Genomic DNA, 25,311 nt, shown 5'->3' with positions numbered 1-25,311 from the left:
TCAGTTTATATCGAGCAGCATTTAATAATTTAAAGGGGGTTCATTAGATATGATGCCCTATGTAACCCTATGGATATATTGGGGTAAAAATAAAGTAAAAGTACGTTTCACATAACTAACTGAGGACACATTTACTAACCAGAACTCTGTTTCAAAGGGGGAATCACATCATCTCTTAAAAACCTCGTTTAACATGCAAGTGTTTTTAGAACAGCAAAAGGTAAGTTTTGTCAGACAGTGATCAAAATAGACATTTTTAACCTTGTATGTTTTGTTTTCTTGATTCAGACCAGGTGACGTTCTCCAGGGAATTTGCCTTTTATCTTTTCATAAATTATGCATACATGCTACCATGTATAAGCAAGGTATAAGACGGTATTTGGAAGAAACAGTTCTCTGGGGTTACCATATCATGTGCCTGGTCTGAAATGGGAAAACAAAACATGCAATTTAAAAAGGACTGTTGTGTTTCCAGGTTCCAAAAATCAGTCATCTAAAATTCACAATTTAAGAGTAGAGGCTTACGGGTATTCCAGGTGGTCCAGATCTCCCACGGTCTCCTGGTAGTCCAGGTTCGCCTTTTGGGGGAAGAGTCTATGATATCAATGTTCAAAATATATTCATTTCACACTTTCATTGGTTAAAATTAATTCTAGGTAATAAGAAGAATTGTCCTTCAAATAGCCTACGTGTCTCCCATTAAGAGAGAGAAGAAATTGTGCACCTAAATTACTTACCGGTAATTTGCTTTCTTGCATGCATAAATAACTCCTCCTTTCCCCTCCCCCTATAAATTATAAAGCTATCCTTAAAATAGTTCAGTGTTTTCCGTCTTCACTTGTTTTATCCCTCAATGCTTCTGCAAAGCACACTTCCTAGAGCAGCCACTTTAAACATTCTCTATAACCTTACCACAACACCAATAATTAATCTTCCATAAACGGTATGTGCTTATGCACATGCCGGTAGTCATAAAGGAGCACCAATTAATATGCAATTTTTAAAATACACATATATGCAAGGAAAAAAGAAACCAGAGTCATTCTTGTATGCAAAGGAAAGGGAACTATCTCATAATTTAGCATATTTATAACAGAAATTTTTGCACATATATTTGTCCATTTAATAAGCAAATTATCATTTGTTTAATTTCTTATCTTACCGAATTAGTGAAAATATCTGGTGGAGGAGGATTAGACGGTAGCCTGTAGGTCCTTGATCTGAAAGAACATGCATGAAAAGTTAAGACTTATTTCTATACATTTCCTTAAAATAAATAAAAAGATAAAGGATCATTTAAGCGTGATAATTTATCTGTGTTGATGAAGAAATGTTTGTTACTCTTTGGACTTTATTATTTTTTCTCTTGGCTTCCAGACTGTGTTGCAGCCTACAGAGCAACTGGTAGCAAATCAAATTTGGAATAAAAAAGCTGTTAACTCACTCTGACTGTCTTTTGGTCCTGATCAAAATCTGTTGAGAGAATGTAGAGAATTGCTACAGATCACAAAAATTCTAGTATAACCATACAAAATGCAATTTAGTACGTTTTTGAATGAAGTTTCATTATTCATATACCTACCACATCACTACTGTCATCTGATGAAACAGCTAAAAAAAAGAAAATGAACGTGAAACTTTGCAGATCACCTGCGTGACAGATTCTAGTCCCTGCGTGACGTTTCAAAACCGCGGGCCCGCGTGGGCGCGCGTATCTTTCATTACTGAAGTTCACCATAATTTATTTATCATCGCTTGCATATACACAAAACATATTCCCGCATTTCTGCAGTTGCTTAGTATTTTCATGGTCCTCCAAAGCAGTAAAAGTCAATCAAAGGAGAAAGAAAACCAATGTATGAAAGGTCAAATAGCTTAGGACGGGTTCGAATTTTTGAAGTGAAATGTATCTGGGGGCATGTGTTCCCTTAAAAATCATGGTAAGTTGGCCTAATAAATAAATTGAGATTCATGTCAACAGTAAATAAAATAAACGTGATTATAAAACTCAAATAACGGGTCTGTTTCTTTCAAGGAATATTTACTTTTATATAAATGCAGTTACATGTTCATTGCTAGCTCGTGCTGACAGCCTGATTAAATGTTTACAAATTTTTAATAGAGTAAGCTAGAAAAACCACGAAACTCCAAAGAAAAAAGAGGCAAAAAAGAATAGAGTCATATATATTTACAAGTAAACTATGAAAAGGAAGACATTTAACAGACTAGACCACATGAACAGACGTTCCGTCGAGAGCATGAGTGTCACTGAACTACAATTCTCTGTTTTGCCAATCTATGACAAACGTCTTCAGGTAGTCTAAATTAGCGATATAAAGACTTTCAATCAACAAAGGCCGACGAATAACTACTAATGAACTAGCAGATTAATGCTACAATGTATCATTCTTCCAGGGACTATGATGAATGTGTGACGCACCGGATGAAAACAGTCATGCTTTGTTTTCGCTCAATGGACTAATTCATCGAAGGCGCGGAAAATTTCTATGAGAATTTCCTCGCTATCGCACAATTCTTGCCAGTCATAAAAGTTTTTTTCAAGGATTTTAGAACTAAAACATTTTCTTCTTACCTTGTACAGTGAAACTTGCAATCCATAGCAAAGATAAGGATAAAAAACACGTTGTTTTCATCCTGTTGATTCCTCTCGGGGATCACCGTTACGTAGATTGACCGTCGAATTCCACGCTTCAATCTTTTACCCCAGTACAGCAAGGATTATAGCATTGAAAACAAGAGGCGATGCAACGCAAACGAGTCAAAAGCCCCGCTTATAATTTTCAGCGGAACTGAGCACTGCGAACGGCCTACCTTGTTGATGCTGACTCGTCCGCGTCAACCAAGTATCGCGTGTAAATGGATAGACTGCAGTATCATTTTTGTTAGCGGGAGTATCATGTTACCTCTTAAAGCCCCTTCCAGTTAAAATACGACCCTGGGCAAACGAAAAAAGTTTCTTACGCCTTTTAGCAGTAGAATACGTTTTTACTGTTAGCGCCTCTGCTCATACCCCATGCGTTCCCTTTTTTTTGTTATTTTGTTTTTGAACCAGGCGGCTTTTCTTCGTTTTAATAATAAGAATTATAATAATAAAGTCTTTATTCATCAAAAGATAAAAATACATATCTTTTGTTACAAGTAAGTGTGACAAATATTAAAAAGTATATTACATAGCTAATTCATATTTAAAAACTAAATAATTAATAAAAGAGTTTTTAAAACGCATAGTGTTAATCTTCGGTTTAAAACAAGTTTCTTTCCTAAGATTGTAACTGGACGGTCTAACACGAGGCATAGTAGATAAAAGTGGATGCCCTTTAGCATTAGAAACGTTTCTGAAAATTGTACCGTCTTGCCTATACCCCTTTCCCTGTTCGCCAACTTTCCACCGAACAAACAAACAAACAAGCAAACAATGCCTGATCTCAGGTTAGCTTTATCCTCACTCCAGTGTTCAGTGCAGTTACCACCTTCAACAAGAGATCGAATTTAAGATTTCACGTGGTCAACCCAAAGGAAGCCAAAGCAAGGATCATTCAGTATTGCCACGCAGTCCCTTATTTTGCATTTAAGACTGTGAAAAGGCTCTTCCAGAGCAACTGAAAACTTTTCGAGAAAGCTCCCTATTCCTTTCCAAGCCGGCCTGTCCTTTACTCTTAAAAGCCTGTCAGAGGGTGTGGTGGGAACCCGGACAAAACTGTTGAGACATTTCCGTGTATTTTTGAATTTCGCGCCGGACAACAATCTCCTCTAAGCGACTCTGCCAGCAAAGAACGTTCAACCGAGCAGGAAGCAACCTAAAATGAAAAACCTATGCAGCATCTATTTTTATTAATTAAAAAAGAAGTTTGAAATCAAATCAAATCAGTGTTGCGGCTACCTATAAACTGTGACGACGAGAAGCCTGGAACGGGAAATCACACAGTTACATAAATAGTGCTGTGTATGTCCGTGAAGACAGTCCTCTCCTATCCTTTTTTTAATTTCTGGGGGGGGGGGGGGGGGGTCGAGGGAAAGTCCGACTCAAAACCAATTAAGGGCACATTGTCCTTATGTACAAAACCAGTATGTTGTAAAAAGTAGAGGTAAATCACTCACGATAAATCAGTAATCACGGCTCTGTCAATTAAAGCTAATTTATAAAGCAAGCGTGTAATTTAACAATTTTTAATACCATTTATTACACTTTCCCTCACTGCACATTCTGTATAAAAGGGAATTCACCTGTTATATTTGCAGCTGTTCTGTTCTAATTTTTTAGCAAATAAATTTATCCATAAAAATCGAATCTAAAAAGTACCGAAGTAGGTTCTTCGTAGTTACGCCCCTGTTTATATGCCCGAAATAAATGCAGAGTTGCGCTTTTAGTACTGTATTTTGAAGACATTTTGCTAACTTCCTAGCTTGTTGAAACTTTTCAATACAAAATTCAGACAAAATCTTCAGAAGCTATTGACTATCTTACACCCTTATTGTTTAATTTGATACAACCCGTGCGAGAACGAGCTTGTTGCTCGTAATATCTGTAAAGACAAAACTTTACTTTTACATTATCTCACTCAAAAACGTTGTAGGGAATACCAGTGAATACCCTTGTTTGCAAATAAATGCTGCAGGAAATGTACCTTTTTTTTTCTTAACAGAGAGGCACCAAGTTAGAAGTAAACATAATGTTAAATCATGTTATATCAAAACGAACAAAATCAATTTGATGACCGGTTGTCCACAAATATCGGCTGGTATAAATGGAATATAACCAATCTCGTACCCAGATCTCCCACGGTCAAAAGAAAGACAGAGTGAGATCTAGGTACGAGATTAGGAAAGTACACCACATAAAACTACAGAGCGCTTTCACATGACGTCACGGCAGCCATATTGGTGTTCCAAAACAATCCTGTGCGGGACGGGGAGTTGAACTCTTTTCTAATGTAAACGTTTTCTTTTGATCCAATAATAGTTGCTGGCCACGTGAGTGAAAACGATCTATGGCTGAGGCAAGGGGAAAAAAAAAGAAAAAATATGACACTTTAGATGCCCGGAATCTTTGTGGCAGAGCCAGAGGGAAAAGAACGCCTAATCGCAGGTAATTAATGTATAATTCTGGACGGGGCTGGCTGATTAGCATTGTTTGCCCTCTAGCGTTTGCTGTCTAATTCCCCAAGATTTTTTTTTGTTAAAGTTACCAAAGTATAAATTTTAACATTGTAAAGATTTGTCAGCTCTATGAGAACCACTTAACATTAACGCTAAAGAGCCAAAGGCATCTCCGATAGCCAACCTGTGTTTAACCCTTTAAGTCCCAATAGTGACTGATGTCAATTTTCTCCGAACGATATCCATACAATGTCAAGAGATTAGGTTATGAGAATTAATAAAATGATCACCTACGGGAAAATGCCTTGATCAATAATCAAATTATCTCAACTCATTCATGAAGGAAATGTATGGAGATCAGTTTGGAGAATTTGTATGTGGATATTGGGGCTTAAAGGGTTAACACTGAAACATATGCATACACGACACGAAAATAAATGCGTGAAAAATCCAAAGGCAATATTTGAGCCTGAATTCTTGTCGATATGTGCATCCCTTTTCAAGCTTCAATTTGCAATGCATCGTTAGCAGTGCCTACGACATTAGTGGGTTTCACAGCGGTCATCTCACGAGTACTGCTCCCTGCGATACCCTCCCCTCTACGCTTGGACTCCATCACTCTTTTCGCGCTGCAAAATGAAAATAACATACAGTTATTAACATTCAGAGACTGGACGGTTAAATGCGGGTTAATTTTGTTTTTCCGATGGTTTGTCCTACTGCAGTATGTCGCACGCTACGTACGTTCAGCAATGGGTGCTACTACAAAGCATGCCAGGTTAAGGAAATTTGTGCTGTCTACCCGACCTACTTGTAGCGATAACAGAATGCAAAACAGCCGTATTCTTATTCCTTTTTTCTTTTCTTTATTTCTCTCTTTTTCTTTAAGGTGGATTGGTGGGGGGGGGGGAAGGTCATGAATGTGAAAACGTCTCAAACGAGCATGGATTATTGCTAGATGTTACGTTTGTTTGAGACCCCAGAACTGGAGGTTCTCATTGTTCTCCTGGAAATTGAAATCCAGTGTGAAAGAAAAATTGTAATAACAAACGGAAATCTTAACAAATAACAGGAGCCCAGCAAATACAGAAATAAGTGGACCACTCTGTGCATTTCTGATTGGTGTTGATTTATAGCAATTTAGCAAACGCGCGCTCTATTTATGATGATGATGATTTTTTTATTTGTTCTTCCAGTTGTTGTTGTTAAACTGTTGAACTTTCTTATTTCGTGTTATAAATGACTGTTTTGCTTTTTTTCGCCTTGTTATTGTACAGTTTATTGTAATGTTAAGTTAAATAATGTTCAATAACTAAAAAACAAAACCAAATAGAAAGCGCGCAGGGGACTTTCTCGCGCTTCGAGCCGTACGAGCAGAAAAGAAGTAGGGAGTTAAAGCAAAGACGTTTTTGAGCCCCGTACGTCAACCGAAAGTGATGCGTTTTCCTTAACCAAATTTGTATTACTATCTCTCTTTAGTCTTAACAGACGGTATGCGTCAAACTTTGGGCAAAAACCACTGCCCAGGAATGTAAAAGTTCACTTCCGGCAGGAGCCGATTGGCTCCTGCTTCCGGTTAATGTGCGTCGCCCGAACGTCTTTGCTTAAGCTCCTAATATCCCAATGCTTTGCAGGCTAACACGATTAAGGTACCTTGAAAACTTAAGCCATGACAGTGATCCACGTCATCTGATTTTGTTCTAATAAATTATGTCACACTGACTGCTTTATCACATATATGTAAGTCATAAGAATAAAGAAAGTGATCACACAAGACAAAATAATCCACTTACAATACTCCTGCCACTAAAATGAGAATATTCAAGGCTATAAGACCGATGACGATTCCTAAGATTATCCAGTTCCATTTTTGGATTTCTTTGGCCTTGCTAGTGGGTTTAGGGTCAGTGGATTCTGTAAAAGAAGAAATATAAAGCAGAATAAATAAATGTCAATTTAAAAAAAGGAAACAGCGCGCGCAGATCTAAAAACCGAATGGATCAATGGAAGAAGGAAAACTTGAGCACCATTTTTTTTTTTTTTTTTTTTAAGGTGGGTTTCCATTGTTGCGTAATACGTGCGTACGCACATAAATTTTCCGCGCGTAAATAAAAGAGTGGCAGTCTATGAAAAGGCGCGCGTAAACGTAAACTTTGACTTTTATGCGCGGCCATCCATACATTGCATTGTTTCCATTTTATTTACGCGAGTAAATTTTCTGTGGATACGCACGTTAAGATTACGCGAGAGTGGAAATCCACTCTAAGTCGTGTTCAGTCCTTTCCGGGCACTTTGGCGTACTCATTTGAACCTGCGTATATTTTTCCAAATCTCCCTTATGACAGCGACAGGAAGTTGTAAGCTTCGCGTTATGATAAAAGGAATTTTCTCTCTTCTAGGAAGAGAAAAACTACTTGTGCAAATGTTACCATAGGATGGAATTTACTTAGCCTGTGTACAGCCGCCGAGGAAAACAAGCCCAAAGCCCAGACTATTGGTAAAGCGCGAGGCAGGGTCTCCACGATCGAGTCCAGGGCGCCATCCGCTGGAGGGATGTCTGGTGAAGAGGGGCGTGGCCACACTTTAGGCAATGCCCGTGGCAAGGTCTCCGCGATCGTGGAGGGCGCAATCCGCTGGAGGGATGTCTGGGAGCATGCACCCCACCATCACTACCACCATCCCAAGAAAATTTTGAATCTAGAAGCATCTTAAACGCTATCATTTTTCATAAGGCATTTCTTCCCCAAAATCAATAGCTTCAACTGCAAATTCTTACTTTTTCCAAACTTAATTATGCTAGAGTAGCATTTAAATAAGGCAAGTGCCTTATCTTGCCCCTCGCCCTACCTTAGAGGAATTAGAGTCTTCAAGGAAAAAATGGTGGTACTTAGGAAAATGATAAGAAAAAAATAATAAATGAAATAGATGTCAAATGTTAAAGCGAGGAATTAACCTTATTCCATAAAAGCAAAATGAACATAGAAGTAAACGCCGACGGTTAATGTAATGACGAAAGATCAACTTCTGATGAAGAGGCAGTCAATGGAAAAAAATGAAGCGATCATTGTTCTTAAGGCGGGCGACCATGCAGAGGAGCCCGCAATCTTAATCTCCAGGTCACTATTACGCATGGGCAGCACGTAAGCAACCAGCATTCGTTTGGATTTCCACTACAGATTAGAGAGCGTTAGATTTGAGGACCAGAATGAGTACGAGTGCGAGATTTAACTAAAAGGTTTTGTGCGTGTTCTAAAAAAGGACATCCCGGAAAGCTTCATCTTACCTTTTTTCACCAAAAAATTTAGTACGGTTATTTATACTGAAGGAGGTTAAGCTCTCTCTCTCGATTGCAAAATGATAAAACCTCTCACCTTCGATAACTTGTTCCCGCCACTACGACATTCTCTCTAAAACCCGTTTTAGAATGACGACGGTTATCACGTTTTCCCGCCGAAATGACGCTGACTCACGCGCGTGCACTACTTTAACAGTTTTGAGAAAATCTCGTACTCGTAGTCATCCTCGTCCTCAAATCTAAAGCACTCTGGGCCCAGTTGTTCGAAGCCCGATTAGCGCTTAACCCGGGGTTCAATTTAACCCGGGTTTTTTTTTTCTTGTGTTCAAAAGCATTTTCTCGGATAATTTTCTCTGTTATTTTTAGAGCTTCTAATCATCAACCCGTAGATAAAAAGAATTAAAACTGATATGCTTTTTAAGCTTTCAAATCTGAATTCAAATCTCGAACTAACCCCGGGTTATTTTAACCCAGCTTTGAACAACTCGGCCCTGAAGAATAGAATGCACAGAACGCTATCTGATCACGGGCGTTTGGATCTTCTCTCCCTCGTAATCTGATCAAGATTGTTTTAACCTTCTTTCACGTGAAATTTACGCAAATCACAGCTTTGGAGTAAGAGCGTTTTGACGTTCGATGTATCTCGCCTGCACTCCCTAACCTTCAACCTCGTCGTCAGGCTTTTTCCCTTTGAAAAGCCCTGAGGACGAGGTTGCCTAACCTTTGGTTATTACTAGTTATACATGTGGTTCACCTTTGCAAGAGAGCCCGTCCATTTGTAGCTTGTGTCCAGGTTTGCAAGCGCACGCATAGCTACCCACAGTGTTGACACAAATGTGTTCACATTTATGCCTTGCAGTTGTACTGTTACACTCGTCCAAGTCTGACAAGACATGAATAACACAAAAAATGAATAGCCTTATAAAATGTTATTCATACTGGACATTTTTCAGCCAAGTATCTATCTGATTTAAAAGAAAGGTAGCCTGAGAAAACACCCGACATTTCGCAACGCCTCCATTAGTACGTCTGAGCAAGGAACGCAGAAATTCCCTACTAATGATCACGACGCGTTACTACACAGATTTGGGTAGCGCTTCTGATTGGTTAAAACTTTCCTTTATTCGATAAAAAGCACTATCCAGATCCTGGTAGTGACGCGTCGTCAGTATCATTATGTAATTTCTGCGCTCGTTGCTCAGACGTGATTTCGCGGAGAGCCAGGGGTGGCGTTTCGAATCAGCTTTGATATGTCTATAGCAAAGAAAATTACAAGTAATTGAAAATGTGGTAATGCTCTGGATACCCTGGATGCTAGAGAACTTCGGTTTCCGGCTTCGGTCAGGTCTTCGGTTCGCCGGTCGTAGCTTCGGCCTTGCTGCTGCGCGGGCGACACTGAAGTATTCCGTATTCCGCCGCAAACGAGGAAAGAACCTCTGGTACCCAGGATACACTACGGACTTGGATTGCATTTTTTTTTCCCTCTATGTCTTCTTTGATTTCATATTTGCTATGTTATTTAACCCTTCCTTCAATGATTTAGCCAGTTGTTTCTTTATGTTCAATTAGCTGGCCAATTTCCACCGTCTGTATTTGACTAAATTTACTGACACAACTCTTTTAACACTAGTTATATCCACTGCACGGTATTTTAAAAACAATACCTGCACATTTGTGAAGGTCACTTTCAAGTTGAAATCCAGGGTCACAAGAGCAGTTGTAAGTTGTTCCATTTTTCATACAGTTGTGCGCACATCCTCCATTACTCTGTTTGCAGGGGTCGACAGCTGTGTAATAGAATTCAATTACGAGTTAGTCTCGCTTAAATATGCCGACTTTTTTCTTGGCTAGTTCCTCAATTTTCTCCGCAACTAATTCGGTGACCTCTCGTTGTATATACTTTTATTTATTTGTCATGAAAAATATTGTTCCTCAACGTGGTTTGTGTCTATAAAGGATTTCGTTTATCGTTTGTCTCACGATTGTCACTTAGACATCGATAGCGATGTTTCCACCGCGTACTTCATCAGGCGATAGTGTTGATTCACTGATCATGAGTGGGGCTATTTATACCACCGTGATTGTTAGTGATTGTTGTATCATGAACCTCGCTCATTGTTGGTGGGTTTCGATCCAAAGTATTGTTGGCATTATGTAGAGGAGGAGACTGTTCCCTTATTATTTCTTTATTTATTTATTTAATTGACATTTCTATTAGATGTAAAACATTACATTATTTTCACAGAAGCTCAGAGGGTAAAAAAATCAATGTTAGGTGTTTTCGAGGGAAAGACTTTAAATCTGAAAAACAGAAATTGATAAAGGTAATAATCAGACAAGGAGAGAGGCTTACCCACTGATGCAGAGGTAGCAGGAACAACTGAAGAGGAACTAGGAGAAATGAGGGCGTTCAGCGATGATGACAATACTGAGACGGTTTGGGCCTGAGCGTTCGAGGCAGTAGAAGTAGGGGCAGGAGTAGCTACCGGCGACGATGAAGATGTGGAAGTAGTTTGGACCTGGGCAGTGGAAAAAGAAAAGGTAGGCGCAGGATTAGCTGCCAGCGACGATGAAGATGTGGAAGTAGTTTGGACCTGGGCGGTGGAAGCAGCAGAGGTAGATGCAGGAATAGCTGCAAGCGACGATGAAGAAGTGGACGTAGTTTGGACCTGGGCGGTCGCAGCAACAGAAGCCGATGAAGATTGCGAGGCCGTTGGGATGGTCACAGGGGACACTTGTAACCGAGCAGTGGACAGAGTAGGGTTCGCTATTGATGACAAGGAAAGAAGGGATGTCGCGCTAGTTGATCCCATCAGAGAACCTAGTGATGAAGAAAAAATGTTACTTTTAATCTGTTTTTCAATTTGATATTAACTCTTTTTAAGAAAGCGAAGGTGGCGAAAACGTCGCTTACAAAGCGAATTCGCTTTCTTTCATCGGATTATTCCAACTCGCTTAGTTCGCCAAATGCAATCGAAATCATGTGGAATTGAATTCCTAAGAACTATATCCAAGTTCAGAGAGAGAACATTGTCGTCGCTTGTTGACATCCTCCATTAAACGTGAATTAAGGCATTTTCACGTCGTAGTCGTGCAGTAACGCAAAAAAATAAACCAAGAAAGTGTGCTGCACGTGCAGAGTTGTTGTTTCGCTTATTAAACCTATTGCTTTTTTTGACGTTTTCGTTGCCGTCGCCGTTGTGGCAACTCAAACTCGCTACTATTTAACCTACGAGGAGACATGCGCGGAGACTTCCCGAAACAGATGACCTACTCTTCAGTTAGCATGCGTGGCAGACGTAATCCTTTTCCCTCCCCTCCCCTTTCGACGCATGTCTTACAGGCTAGCTATGAGATAAAGTAATTAGTCATGGTCAAGTAGATATCATTCAGCAACAATGGTCTTCAACAAGGTTGCAAATTTAGCTGTTTCTTGTCTGGGATAGGTCGAGACACCCGAGCAGAATATGTAAAGCAGTACTTCCTCGCCTCTAACCCTCTGTGCAGTTATCGCACACAGCTCTTGCAGGTAATTAGAGACAGAGTCTCGTTTACGGCAAACGGCAAACGTCAGATTTAAGTTGAGAATTTCTCAGAATAGAAAATCAGAGTTTTCATTAGCCATCGGAGATCGGAGAATTCTCCGGCTAACGTTCGGTAGCCTATGACTATTTTTTATTCAGACGTGGAGCCTCTTTCAAAATATTCTCCTGTAACGTTACACCTTTTTGCTGCTACTACAATTCATAATGAAAACCCTGGAAAATAAGATGATAAAAACTGTGCAGGACAATTTTTATGGAAAACTGGCGTAAAACTATTTAGTTTTGAGTAGAACTAATAAACAGTAAACGATAATTAAGGGGAGAACTTCGTCACGTGGTACAAATAAGCCATTTCCGAGTTCCCCAGGCCTCTGTATCATTACGAGGTTAAGTGCTCAGCCTTTGATATGGAAATGATTTTTCATTCTCATGCAAACAAAACTCATTTTCAGAAGAAAGGTTGTGCACTTGGCCTCATTTTGAAAGTGTGGGTTTTTGGAACTCGGAAGTGGCCTGTTCACGTTTGCCGTTTGGCGTAAACGTGATTCTTAGTCTCTCTACTATCTTCTCTATCCTCCCCATGAATACCATTCACAGTTATGTCAAGCGAAAAGCAATTTCCAAACATTTTTAAATAACTAGTAGTGAGAAGTAGAAACCAAAAGTACCAAGTAACCCATATATCTTGAATTTAGTAAAATATCAATGCTGCGTTCTGATTGGTTGAGCTACTACTAGGCTATATGTCATAGTCCACTAGTAGCGAAAAGCACAGGCTTGTTGGAGGCAAAAGAGGGTTAAAGTCTAGCTTTAACTAGCTAAATTTTTTTTATTCTCGATATTTTTGACCAACTAGTTGGATTTTACTAAAACAATTATTCCTCTCGCCCTCATGGCCTCTGAGTCAATAGCCCATTGTTAAATATCTTTTGCCATGTGACTGGCTTGTTTTGTCTTCCGACCGTTTCCGTCCAATCACATAGGCTTCAACAGGAAGTTTACAAGTTATCTTTTTACGAGTTCCCTGAGCCTGTTAAGGTAAAATTCCGACAAGCGACATGGCCTTGAAACAGCTAATCAAGACCCAGATAAAATGGCGAAAAAAAGACACAGAAATGGGTTGAAATTGAGACAGCGACAAAGATTAGGACAAATGTAATTGAAAAAAAAAACGTCAGGAACTGTGGCTTTCTTCTCGATCAATACGCGAGAGAACCGGTTTTGACATAGGTACCCCAAGCTTACGAGGGAGAATCGTTGTTGCGTAACAAAAATATTGGAGACCCTAGATTCGAGGACGAGAACGACTGAGAGTACGTGATTTAACTTAAAGCGTATTCTAAAGCTTAATTGTACTTCTTTTGATTACAAAAGATAGCACTGTTATTTATATTGAAGGAGGTTAAGCCCTCTCTCGATCGCAAAATGATAAAACTTCTAACATTTGATAACTCGTTTCCACCATTATGACATTCTCGCTAGGCGTAGAAGAATGACGTCGGCTACCAAGTTTACCCACTAAACTGACGCTGGCTTACGCGCGCGCACTACTTAGTATTGAGGAAATCTCGTCCTCGTAGTCGTACTCGGTCTCCATTGTAAGGGTTTGTATGAGGGTTTTTAAGGATACAGTATATAGCAAGGAAAAAACATCAGAACTTCTCACTTTGTCTTCTTGTTTTACATATGGTATGTTGCATTTTTGGCCGTTTCAGCGTTTCTAGCGAGTTTTTAGTTTTGCCGTTGTTCTCTATTGTAGCATACATTGGACAAATCACTTGCGCGCGGCGCGCGCACCCCTAAGAAAAAGCGTCTCGTCACCATTCTCCGCACTACTTTTATTCACAGTTCCAATTCCAAACATTTCCTCGCGCGAACGATCCTGCAGGCTACGCAGGCTATTGTAGCCTCTAAATAGCTTACGTGTAGCCGCACCCTCCCCCTCAAAGGGGGAGGGTGCCGCTACACGTAGGCTAGCTTCTAAATTACATAATCATGAAGTTTCAATTAGTAGGGTGTATGTTTGTACATTTGCATAGCACGACTACAATGCTGCATAACAAAATAAGAAATGGTCAATTGGGGCTTATCGCCTGATTCGTAAACTGTTCCAAATCCGTTCGCGGACTCACCAGACTACGCGACGGATATGGCGGTGAAAGGTAAACAATTGAGCAATGTTGACAGAAATGACAAGAGCGAAGAAAGGAATCTTTTCATCCGCGGGGATTAAATTTTTTTTGTAGCTCATAACAACAAGATGTTTTACTGGTAAACGCTAAGACAACGCATGTTTCATTTGCGCAAAAACTTAGCATGATCAGAATTCGAAAACCATCATAAATTTTTCGCTTATCAGCGAAAATAACAATGATTAAGTTTCATTTCAAGTACTGAATAAGGCGTCTCTATCATTTCAAGTACTGAATAAGGCGTCTCTAAGGCTTCGCATAAAGATCCATTTTTACTTAATCGGCTGTGTCCTAAATAGAGATTCCTGATAAGGCTTTGGACACAAGTTTGATCTGACACTGATCAGATTGAGAAGACACGTATTTATACTGGACACTTATCAATAATTTATCGCAGTCTATTATTAACGAAGTTACTCCGAATAGATAAATTTTCAATTACATACTCAATGCCTGACGGGGCAGTAGACTGCGGGATTAATTCGAGAAGCTGATTATCTAGTTTCTAAATAAATTCTAATAAAGTTGCCTATAGTTTGATATCAACACAGTCATAAATTAGTAAAATAAGTATTAAAATATCGCAATAGATCAAAAACTGGAAGTAGTCTTCACCATCACAACTCAAGGGGATGCAGGTCCTTCCTTAGCGAAATGCTTTTCGGCGGAAAGAATGAAAGATCTTCAGCTTTCATCGGCTCTTGTTTCCTAACGCTGGTATTTTTTATTACAATAAAGCAGATTAATAGCTACACAGACTCCTCTCAAAGACCTTCGTGATCCTCTATACAGCCTAATTGATGTTAAGACACAAGGAGCAACGTATTTTGTTGTTTACTTAATGCATGCTACGTGTAAAATTTATACGCTAAAATAAGGACAAAAGTAATCAAGAGATCAGATCGAAGAACATGACTGTACTTACTGACTAACACAAGAAGACAAAAAGCCCCCATCTCTTTACTGCGACCACATGTGCGTAGAAACCTGAAAATCAAATGGCTCGATGCCATATTCATCGGCGTTGCGGGCGGCTATGATGTAACAAACCAGGGCCCTAGTCGGAAAAATTTAGTTTGCACAGTGCATCGACTGTAAACCATTAACGTCTGACTTGTCACGCAACGACAGACAGTGCGCCAAGGTCTTACAATTTAAGTCATCAGGAGCCATAGGCTCCTGAAGTCATCAAACTCCGCATTCCATAGTTTTAAACGGAAAAAACAAAATTTGCAAAGAAATTTTGCAAGATGGGGTACAGTAAAAACCCGCCTTACGGCGCGTTATTACGGCCACTTTTTTTATGGCCGCGCGGCAAAACGACCATACATTTTCTTGTAAAAAGAACCTCGTTAATACGCTCACCCGTTAATACGCGTACGGCCAAATTTTTTTGGCCCATTGGTGACCATATTAACCGAGTTCCACTGTACTATGTTTCGCACAGGAAAACTTTGGGGGTTATACAGCTATAAAGCACACTTCCACTGTCTTCTACTTCACTTCTGGGCTCAAGTTTCCCCCAGACCCGGCCCTGGAGTTCCCTAAATTAGAAAGTTTGAAAAGAATAAAAAATACCTAACAAAATACTGGCAAGCAGAAGTGCAACCGGGTCCATCATTTGGGACTTTTGTAAGGATTTTTTTCCCGCAAGAAAACCAAATGTTGATTATGAATGATAACATAAACGCGCGCGCGGCTTTGCCTTCACGCGCGCCAACACCGATTCTCCCTTTCGAACGCACTTGATCGGGATTTCAGTCACGCAGGCTAAAACAATAGGAAGTTTTGAAGTGAACTTGAGGGGAAAAAGCGAAATCTACAGGATCCACGGGTCAATCATTTGGGACGTATGTAAGGATTTTGTTTCAAGATGACCGACTTTTACTTATACCTGGATTTTTGAAAACCGGGTTAGCAAAAAAATGCAACTCATTCTGCTACTTGTCCATACAAACCTTTCTAAATTTTTTTTGGGGTCGACACAGAAACATTTAGAACGGTTTGTATGGGCTTGAGAGCATAACTGGGCTAATATCTCAGAGACAATTTGCCCGGAAATGCTCATTTTTGGCATCTAGGCCTCTTGGACGTTGTTCTTTCAGAATATCCCGACAAATCCAATAATTTCAGAAATTTAATTTTTATGACGTCACACTTTAGTACTCTATTAGAGTCCGCAGAAACTAGACCTAGATCCAGTTTTCCCGTGTCAATAGTTGCTTTTCCAAGATAAAATCAGCTAACGTAAACTTTTCTCCTCTCCATAGCTTACCTGCAACCAAACAATTCCTCGCCGTTTCTGCCCTTCCAGAGGCAGGGTAAAGCTACATGTAGGCTAGCAAACTCAAAAGTAAATTTCGGAAGGAAACTTTTCAAAACTCCGGCTAGATCACGGGCGTTCCACCCCGCTCACGTCACGAATGTGTTATGTAAATTAGCTTTCTCACAAGAGAGACGGTGTCGCGTTACAAGCAACCGCTGAGACTTTCTATGACAAATAAAATAGTAAAATACTGACGTCTGCGAACGCTTAGTATCATTATTCTTACTCATTTTTCTATAAATTAAATAAAGGAGAATTCGTATTATGAAGAAAGTGAGAGGGGTCAAACAATACCAAAAAAACCCGACTCAATCGATGAATTCACACCTAAAAACAAAGGGAGTACATTAAAAGTGAGTCTCCTTTATTAATTTTATAGAAAAATCAGACCTCAGTATTTTATTTCTCATACAAAGTCTAAACGGTTGCTTGTAGCGCGACTCCGACTCTCTTGTGAGAAAGTTAATTTACATACCGTAACACACTCGAAACGTGAGCTTGGGATACCAGTGGCTAGATATAGAGTATGTATTAAAAAATTCTTGTGGTGCGGGTAGAAAAAAAAAAAATAAAATAAATACACAAACATACCCTTGACAGTTATCTTTGTCAGCTTATAATCTGATTTATTTGGTGGAACTGATACTGTGCATTTGTATGTACCAGTGTCCGAGAAGTGGGCATTTGCAATCTTCAGGACAGCTCTCACATAATTTGCATCTTTAGTGATGTTAACTTGGCTGTCGGGGACGGCTGCATATGATTTATTATCCTGTTCCTTTTCCCACTTCAGGGTAGAAACTGAAGGGCCTTCAGCTTCACACGTGACTTGTCCACTCTGGCCTTGCAGCACATAGATTGATTTGTTTGGTATCAACACAAAATGCCTGGGTAACTGAGCTGCAAAAAATATGTGCAGAACTTTACATACCGTCTTCAATACGTACTGTAGTCAGCTCCACAAAATGTTCATTCTAGCGGAGCCAGTTTAAAATTTTGTCGCGCATCGCGCGAGGATCGCAAGCAGAATGCGATTTCGCTTTGGTCACAAATCTTTCTTTCTACCAAAAAAGATATCTATGTATGTGGCACATATATCCCACCTCAAAATTCAATTTAGTTTTGTCCTGAACTATTTGAAGAACTTAAAAACGATATTGAGAAATTCTCGGCTTTTGGATCAATTCTTCTTATGGGTGATTTCAACTCTAGAACAGGAAAATACTCAGACAATGTCTGTCAAGAAAGCAACACCATTATAACAAAACGATCAATCTGAATTCTCGCTATGCGCCTTTCAGCGACACAGTTTTGATAACGAATTAAACAACCTCGGGAAACGTCTTTTAGATATATGTAGGAGTGCAGATCTAGAGATTATGAATGTTAGATTCCGTGGTAATTCGCTGGCAAGACCAACATTTCATGGTATATCAGGAGTTAGTGTTGTTGACTATGCAGTATGCAGCCTGCGTAGCAGGGGTCGAAAAGGGAAGGGGATAGGGAGGAAGAAAAAAAAAAAGAGGGAGATGGGGAGAGTGGTAAGGGACGCCTGCTTCCCTTCCCAGTTCCCCTCTTTCGCGCTTTTCTCCCTCCCCCTCTCCCCCTCCCCTTTTTGCGCCTGCCACGCAGGCTTTGCAATATGCGACCAAGACTAATATTCCACTCTATCGCGAATTCATTGTTAAAAGATCCGTCGAATTTAACAAATCACAGTCCAATAATGACATGGCTTAACATTAATACGGTAAATAATCACTTAGCCACAGAAAAAACCAATGATACATTAATTTGTTTACCCAAACAGGAAAATGCATATGATTCATCACAAAAATTTAAAACAGCAGTGTAAACAAGAGACATACAGAGAATGATACATGATTTTCTTGTTGACTGTAGGACAGACAAACACGTTAACTCTTCCCTCGATGCAGTAGAAAGGATTCTTTTTACAACCGCAAAACATTGTTTAAAAATTAAGAACATTATAGAACGATATACTAGAGTTCTAACAAAAAATGGTTTGATAAAGAATGTGGTCTTAAGAGACACGAATTGAGGAAACTTTCTATTCTAAAACACAGGGATCCTCTCAATATTACGCTTAGGGGAAAATATCACATGGTCTTAAAACAGTACAAAAACGTTCCGAAACAGAAGAGAAAAGAACACTATCACACTAAGATTTCAGAACTGAAAAACATGGTAGATAACTCAAATAGCCGACATTTTTGGAGCTGCCCAAAATCGATGGCAGAGTCGCTTCGATCTTTCATTCATTTCACGACGAGGCAAAAATGAGAGAAAGGGGAGAGACTCCCCTTTCTTTCATTTTTGCCTCGTCGTGAGAGACCTCTGCTAGAAGGGAATCTTTACGGCAGAATTATTTGCGAAACATCTTCACCCCTTTGGCTGTTGGTTTGAGTGGAGAAGCTAAATTCCAAAAATGCTAGAACGTTTTTTATCATTGTCGTCGAATTTGGGTATTTTGTACTTAGGAAAAAGAGACGAGAAACACAGCTAAACAGGTCAGCATGATTAAAAATCTTTATTTACGCAAGGGCGTGCGTAAATAAAGATTTGATAGGACTTATATAGGGAAAGCACGCGCGCTATGTTATAATGCCTTTTGTCAATATTTTTTTAAAATACAAAATATATTTTTTAAAAGACTCGCCGCCAAAACAACTTTAATCGACCAGCCACACAATGTTTTTTGTCCGTAAGGAATTGAGAACGAGAAGGCGTTTTAGATTTTGTACTCCATGTGGTCATTATTGCTTTAATTTCCATTTTTTTCTCTTTTTTTCTTCTCTTGAAAAACCGAGCTCGATAACTATTTTTACTTTGTCCCCCCGGAAAAGTGAGAGGTGTCGAGCTCGGTATCGAAATATCGAGGCCGGTTGACATATCGAGCTCGATAAACTCGTATCGAGCTCGGTTGCCCAGAAAACTAAACTGATCCTTTGTTTTTATTTGAAACTAACTCTAAGAATAAGTAGGTTCCGAATTATAGTCACACATCAAGGTAAAGCTGAAGATAATAACAATTTACTGTACTCAGAATATTCGTACAGACCTGCTTGTACAAATAACGTTGAACCACTCTTCCATTCTATCGTTTGACCTGACTGGTCCGTTGCGTTGCATTTATAGTATCCTCCATCCAAAAGAATAACGTTCACTAATGTGAACACTTGTTTCCTCAAAAGAAGTTTGTTTGGTGAGACTGGAAACACATTATAAGAAACCCCAAAATCTTTAGAACGTAGAAGTGACACTGTGGCATTTGGGTCGTCAGTTGTGCAATTGTAGTCAACACTCCAGCCAACATGAGATGCCTGAAGTTGTGGGGGATCCTGGAGGAACTTAAGAGCTCCTACACCTACAGAAAATAAAAGAACAAAAACAACAACAACAAAATACTTTGACTTTCCGTCATTAAAATAACTAGAGACTGGAGAGAATCGATATGCAAACCACAAGCTTCGCTTTGATAAAATCGGCCGGAACAAGCGCTCGCAGGAGTAAAAGTTACACTGCCTGTGCCAAATTGATTCATTAATTCAGTTAATTTAAACTGAATTACACAGCGTTGGACATACCTGGAGTAATCAATAGAAATGAAGAATGAAAAAAAGCCCACCAAACTAAACCTCGCCAAACATCGCAATACTCCCGCATCCCCATTGTTAAAACAAAATAGCAAAATAGTCAAGATCACGCACTCGAGTGCTTTTCTGTTCTTTGTTCCAAAAGTCCGTTTGCACGATGGCGTCATTTTATAATTACGACCAGAATTCTTTTCGTTTTCTTTTTTCATATGTAAATTTGGTAGCCCCAGTGAGGTTTAAATGACAAAAGCCCTAATTTGCCCAAGAAAGTAAAACCCTGAAGGATCCTGGTCATAAAAGTACAGTGACGCCATCATGCGTGCAAATGGCCTAATAAAACATATTTAAAGAGACGATATAGCCTAGAATAGGCGTGTCAACTGCAGCCAATTAGAAGCCAGTTCATGTCTTTAAAGCTTGTTTAACGTCAAACCCGGGTGAACCCTGCGCCATATTTTCGCTAGTATATTTCGTAACTTCTTTTTAACTTACGCAGATAAACTTCTCACACCCTGTGATTCAAGTTTCGGTCTTACGCTTAGCTCGCATGTCATTATTTTGAATCAGGCTTACATTGTATAAAGCGTCTGGAAAAATGATACATTTCATTAGCGTCTGATCTCAACTATGAATAAAGGACACAAAATTGTGCAAAAAATAGAGAATCGTGCATATTCAGGCTCTCAGTAATTCCCTTGAGGCTCGTTGTAGACGAGTGCTTTCTGCCAAACAAGATTATAGTCTTAATCCTTTCGATCTAGGAAGGGGGCATTCCCACTCTTTTTGGCATGAAAGCCGGTATCTCTTAATGAGAATAACATTGAAAATGACCTCACAAAGGTAAAAAACAAATACACGCGTTCCTGCCAGGAACGCCTGACAAACACATATCACGTTTATGGTCCCATTAGTATATAACTAATTATCTTTCACAAACTACATGTTATAATTGTCTTATCTTTCTTACTTTGTGCCATTGTATCTCGTTGTCTTTGGACGGGCAACCTTAACAAGGGCGGAGTCTTTCTATTCTGGTCAAAATTGTACTGCTTGTACGTATGTTACTGAAGGACACACTGATTACCCCTTCGTTACAGGCGCCGGTTACGATTCACAGAATTATCAGAGAAATTTAGAGTCACGTTTAGGGCAAACAGCAAACCTGAGGTTCAAGTTGACAACTTCTCAAATTAGGAAATGAAATTTTCCAAAATAAATCTGATGGATGAACATGGCATCAAAAAACTTATTCCAGTGTCGAAATAATGACCACTGTCAACCCTGAGAAAAAGGCAAACTTAATCACGTGGTACAATTTGATGTAAACGTGATTCTGAATCTCTCTATAGAGCGTTTTCACCTGACGTCACGGCGGCCATATTGGTGTTCCAAAACAATAAAACGGCGGCCATGCCAGTCCTGTGGGAGTTGAACTCTTTTCTTATGTAAACGCTTTCTTTTGTTCCCATAAATTTGCATAGATGCTGGTCACGTGAGTGAAAACGCTCTATTGTCATTCCATCGCTCTGATACTGAATCTGGGAAAACTGTAAGTACTTCCGGGAAAATACTGGCCTCGTCCCCTGTAAGTCAAATCGTCTTTTTTATGATTTTCACTTTTCGCAGTCTTATTATTACTGTCAAACTCAGAAAACCGTGAACACCTGAAAAATTTCAGGAATGTTGATTGTATACTGGCCAATCACAATAAAGTTCAGGATACACAAGCAAACCTCAAAACCACAAACTAATTACCGTTGCTGTTTGTAGTTTAGTTATCTCGCGCCTTGTTGGCTTATTTCTGGCAAAACAATAACATTCCATAGAAATTTCTGGTGTTCACGGTTTTGTGAGTTTCACAGTAAGATACAGTTTTCTTTGCCTTATTTTGACCATATTGATGAAATGAGGCCTGGCACGGTACCTGATGATACGCTGTAGGCTTTAGCTTTCTTTAAAGGCTTTAGATATTTTCAACGCATGAAAGACCAAGAACGAGACAGACATTGCTTAACCTGCGATGTGGCAGCCTTTGAACCTTACAAGAGACACAGATGATCGATGTTCGGGGAGGTTTCATTTACATATAGTCGGCAAGTTAAGAAAGCCTGGTAATACCAGACTAACCAATCATTTCTAGTTAATATTTTTCAGTTAAAGCCCGAGTTATTAGCAGACATGGTAAACTTCTACCAGGCTTAAGAATATCACGAAAGCCTGGTAAAACCGGCTTAACCAGGGCCTATTAGATCTATTAGGGAGCATGTTGTGGAAGACAATGTTGTTATACCTCCTGAAAGTAGTGTTATTACATTTATGATCATTTTAACTGCAGCTGATGTCCCACACCACACCCTTGACTTGATCTGCCGCACATTTCATGCAACCATGGTTTGCTCACACCATGCATGCATTGTTCCTCAAGCAAATTCCTGTAAACCAATTTGTTTTGCCATTGCAACAGAGAGGAAAATATCTCTGAAGCCTCAACCTAGTTCTTCAACTTCACGTGCAGCCAAGACTCACCAAGTATATATTTCTCAAATACCTCAATCTACCTGTGGAAACCTCGAAGACTTTGCAAATCTTGACTCTCTAAATCCACATGGGACAATGCCAAGAGGATGCAAAAAGACTATTGGTTGGACCTGTTGTTTAAGTATCACACCAATGATCAAAATCTTTTCAAACTTAAAAAGCATTCCAAAGGAGCATTCAAATTGGGTTAAACAAATGGCAAAGCGTTCAGCCATTGTCGACAGCCTTCTTGTCTACAGAGATAAATTTATGGAGGACCCACATCATTACCGTATAATGATTCCCCATGACATCCAACTTTAACGTCACCTGTTAAAAGTTTATCATGACTCACCTGTAGGAATGCATCGGGGACGAAAGACAACGTATGGCGCCCTTTCTCATGACCTTTATTGGAGAAACATGGCTAAACATGTGGGAAATTGGATAAGGCGTTGTCCAGACTGTATTAGATTCAAGTCTACTGATCCCAAGCATGGCCCAATGCAAGTGCGAATGTATGAGCATCCCTTTCACACCGTTGGTATTGAATATGTTGGACCATTACCTTCTACCTCCTCTGGCAACAAATGGATCCTGACTGCCGTCTGTCTATATTCAAACTTTTTACAGGCTATTCCAGTTCCAGACAAACAGGCAACTACTGCAGCACGAGTTCTATTTGACACAATATTTCTGCAATATGGGTTCCCAACAGTCTTACAGAATGATCAAGGGGCCGAATGGCTTAATGCAGTGTTAAACCGCCTTACAATTCTTCTCTCTATTGATTATGTTGTTACAACTAGTTACCGTCCACGACTCAATAGAGGATGTTAGCATTAACAACGAGTACGAGTACGAGAACGACTTCAAGCCGTACTCGTACACGAAGTCGTTTTCTCAGCTTTCTATGTTAGCGATGACACCGAGTTCGAGTTTATAGAAAATAAAATTATGAGATTCCGCATGACTGGGCGCCAAATTTGAGTCGAGGTAGCGCTTCCACAACAATTTGGAAAACAAAAAATGACTCTAAAAAACGTTCAAGACTGCTTGTTACTCAGTTACATGGAAGGTTTTTTGGACGAAGAAGAATTTTGTGTTTTATATGATGTAAACAGCACAGATTATCCGGTATTTGAGCATGGAAAGTATCGAAGATTCGACCTGAATGAAGTTTCCGAGGAAGAGTGCTTCAGCCGCTTTCGTTTTAGCGACAAGGTCATTCCCTACCTTGGTCGTATTTTGCGTCTACCGGAAAAATTTGTATGCGAAAATCGAACAGCGGCCTATACAGAGGAAGGGCTGTGTATTCTCCCATCAAATTCAACACAACAACCACACTGGATAAAGAGGTAAGTATTCTTTATTGATATCTTCGACTGTTGGGATATTTTCGACCAAATAATGGCAATTTTCGGGGTTATTTCGTGAGCCTGTGAGGCCTGTGGAGAGACATGAAACTTTCCCGGGTAAATGCAAATTTACTCTGTGTAGGAAATATCGCGTTAGGTTGCTTTTCCTCGACTTCAAAGCAGTATTTTACATAAAACATAATATAAGGAATATTCAAGATGATAAAGAGAGGCTAGAAACGAAAAGAAACTGCATCAAACGATCGGAATTTACCTTTGAAAACCAGCTCTTCCCAGTCGTTCTACCCACTTCGAGTTTTTGGTAAGAACTCGTCGTAGTGCAACTTGACAGGACGACTTGAAAACGTGGAGATGCGCAGAACGGATGCGCAGTACGCAAAATCGTTGATCTCGTTCTAGAACTCGTACTCGTTGTCGATGCTAACATCCTCTAATGGCAGTACAGAGCGCGTACATAGATGGTTAAATGCAGCCATAGGCATTTACTGCGAGAAACACTAGGAACGCCGGGAAGACTTCTTACAGTCAGCTATCTATACACGCAATGTGCCTCCAATCCCTGGTACTGGTCAAATCAGCCCATTTATCTTGGTATTCGGACGACATGCACCTTCACCTGAAATCATCCCTCTTGATTTGCCCCCAGCAACACTTTCAAGAAACGCTTTTGCCGAGCAGCTTGTATCTCGTTTGTGTGAAGCACAAAAACAGTTTAACACTATCAAGGCCGATTTAAAGCGGACACAACGAGAGTACTATGATAAGTCCTCTAGGGATGTAGCTGTTACTGAGGGAAAAGAAGTTTATGCTAGACGACCTCCTCCTAGCTCACAGCCTGAAGGATCTGCAACAAGGTTTAGACGTCGATTTGATAAACCATATATTGTTTTGGGACAAGTCCATGGTCGCCCAGATCTACTACGTCGTTGTCGTTCCTGATGGACAACTTGATTCATCCACTGATCTCAGAGACAGTGACGAAATACCAAGAGACATAGAGACTGTTCCTACATCTAACCCACCCACACGCACAAGAGCAGTTATTGATCCAGATATGGCCAAACTAGCATTTTTCTTTGGAAAATATCTTGTTGGTCTTCCCAAAATAATTATTTTTTGTTACTTGATATTAAATTCTACGAGAAACAAGTTTCAGTGATTAACAACCTACAACCATTATCTTACCAATTTAGGTCCAATATAACTGCACGCCTTCCACTTCACGCATCTCAACGTTAACCAGCCCATAAAATATACAACGCTACTGCAGTGCACTACTCACACATACCTAATACACATAAAAACAATTCACACACGCGCAGTCG

General features: G+C 39.7%; 3 protein-coding genes across 5 annotated transcripts in view; all 3 read right to left on the bottom strand.

Moving 5' to 3' along the window:
* LOC140937163 (uncharacterized) overlaps nt 1-2,857 on the bottom strand; it is a 59,054-nt gene extending 56,197 nt beyond the window's left edge. The window contains exons 1-5 of the mRNA XM_073386694.1: nt 2,594-2,857; nt 1,583-1,611; nt 1,445-1,473; nt 1,163-1,220; nt 526-594 (exon numbers count right to left, since the gene is read on the bottom strand). Of these exons, the coding sequence (XP_073242795.1) occupies nt 526-594; nt 1,163-1,220; nt 1,445-1,473; nt 1,583-1,611; nt 2,594-2,654 (246 nt within the window). The 5' untranslated portion in view covers nt 2,655-2,857. The remainder of the gene's footprint in view (nt 1-525; nt 595-1,162; nt 1,221-1,444; nt 1,474-1,582; nt 1,612-2,593) is intronic.
* Nucleotides 2,858-5,523: 2,666 nt separating this feature from the next.
* LOC140939011 (uncharacterized) lies at nt 5,524-15,256 on the bottom strand. Of its 3 annotated transcripts, none has more exons than XM_073388570.1 (7): nt 15,076-15,256; nt 11,083-11,234; nt 10,767-11,007; nt 10,078-10,200; nt 9,168-9,296; nt 6,912-7,032; nt 5,524-5,747 (listed from the first exon to the last, which is right to left on the bottom strand). In XM_073388570.1, the coding sequence occupies exons 1-7, from the start codon at nt 15,167-15,169 to the stop codon at nt 5,618-5,620; spliced, it is 990 nt and encodes a 329-aa protein (XP_073244671.1). In that variant the 5' UTR covers nt 15,170-15,256; the 3' UTR covers nt 5,524-5,617. The 3 variants fall into 3 exon arrangements, with proteins under 3 accessions (XP_073244671.1, XP_073244672.1, XP_073244670.1); XM_073388571.1 differs by having other exon boundaries at nt 10,767-10,932; nt 15,076-15,255; XM_073388569.1 differs by having other exon boundaries at nt 10,767-11,234; nt 15,076-15,255.
* A 388-nt stretch (nt 15,257-15,644) lies between these two features.
* LOC140937826 (neural cell adhesion molecule 2-like) lies at nt 15,645-20,197 on the bottom strand. Its single transcript, XM_073387402.1, has 4 exons — nt 20,082-20,197; nt 19,556-19,861; nt 17,068-17,376; nt 15,645-15,694 (listed from the first exon to the last, which is right to left on the bottom strand). Exons 1-4 carry the CDS (start codon nt 20,164-20,166, stop codon nt 15,645-15,647), a joined length of 750 nt encoding a protein of 249 aa, XP_073243503.1. The 5' UTR covers nt 20,167-20,197.
* Nucleotides 20,198-25,311: the final 5,114 nt, after the last annotated feature.

This window comes from Porites lutea, chromosome 5 (assembly GCF_958299795.1).
Source record: "Porites lutea chromosome 5, jaPorLute2.1, whole genome shotgun sequence".
Taxonomy (NCBI): Eukaryota; Metazoa; Cnidaria; class Anthozoa; order Scleractinia; family Poritidae; genus Porites; species Porites lutea.
This window is presented reverse-complemented; position numbering and strand designations above follow the sequence as displayed.

Coding starts and splice junctions, on each gene's coding strand:
- LOC140939011 (XM_073388569.1), bottom strand. CDS start 15,169: ATGAATATGGCATCGAGCCATTTGATTTTCAGGTTTCTACGCACATGT. Junction 10,201..10,766: donor TGCTACCTCTGCATCAGTGG/GTAAGCCTCTCT, acceptor TCTATTACACAG/CTGTCGACCCCTGCAAACAG. Junction 7,033..9,167: donor GGACGGGCTCTCTTGCAAAG/GTGAACCACATG, acceptor CTTCTTTTACAG/AATCCACTGACCCTAAACCC.
- LOC140937826 (XM_073387402.1), bottom strand. CDS start 20,166: ATGGGGATGCGGGAGTATTGCGATGTTTGGCGAGGTTTAGTTTGGTGG. Junction 19,862..20,081: donor ATTTCTATTGATTACTCCAG/GTATGTCCAACG, acceptor TATTTTCTGTAG/GTGTAGGAGCTCTTAAGTTC. Junction 17,377..19,555: donor AACGTTATTTGTACAAGCAG/GTCTGTACGAAT, acceptor TATTTTTTGCAG/CTCAGTTACCCAGGCATTTT.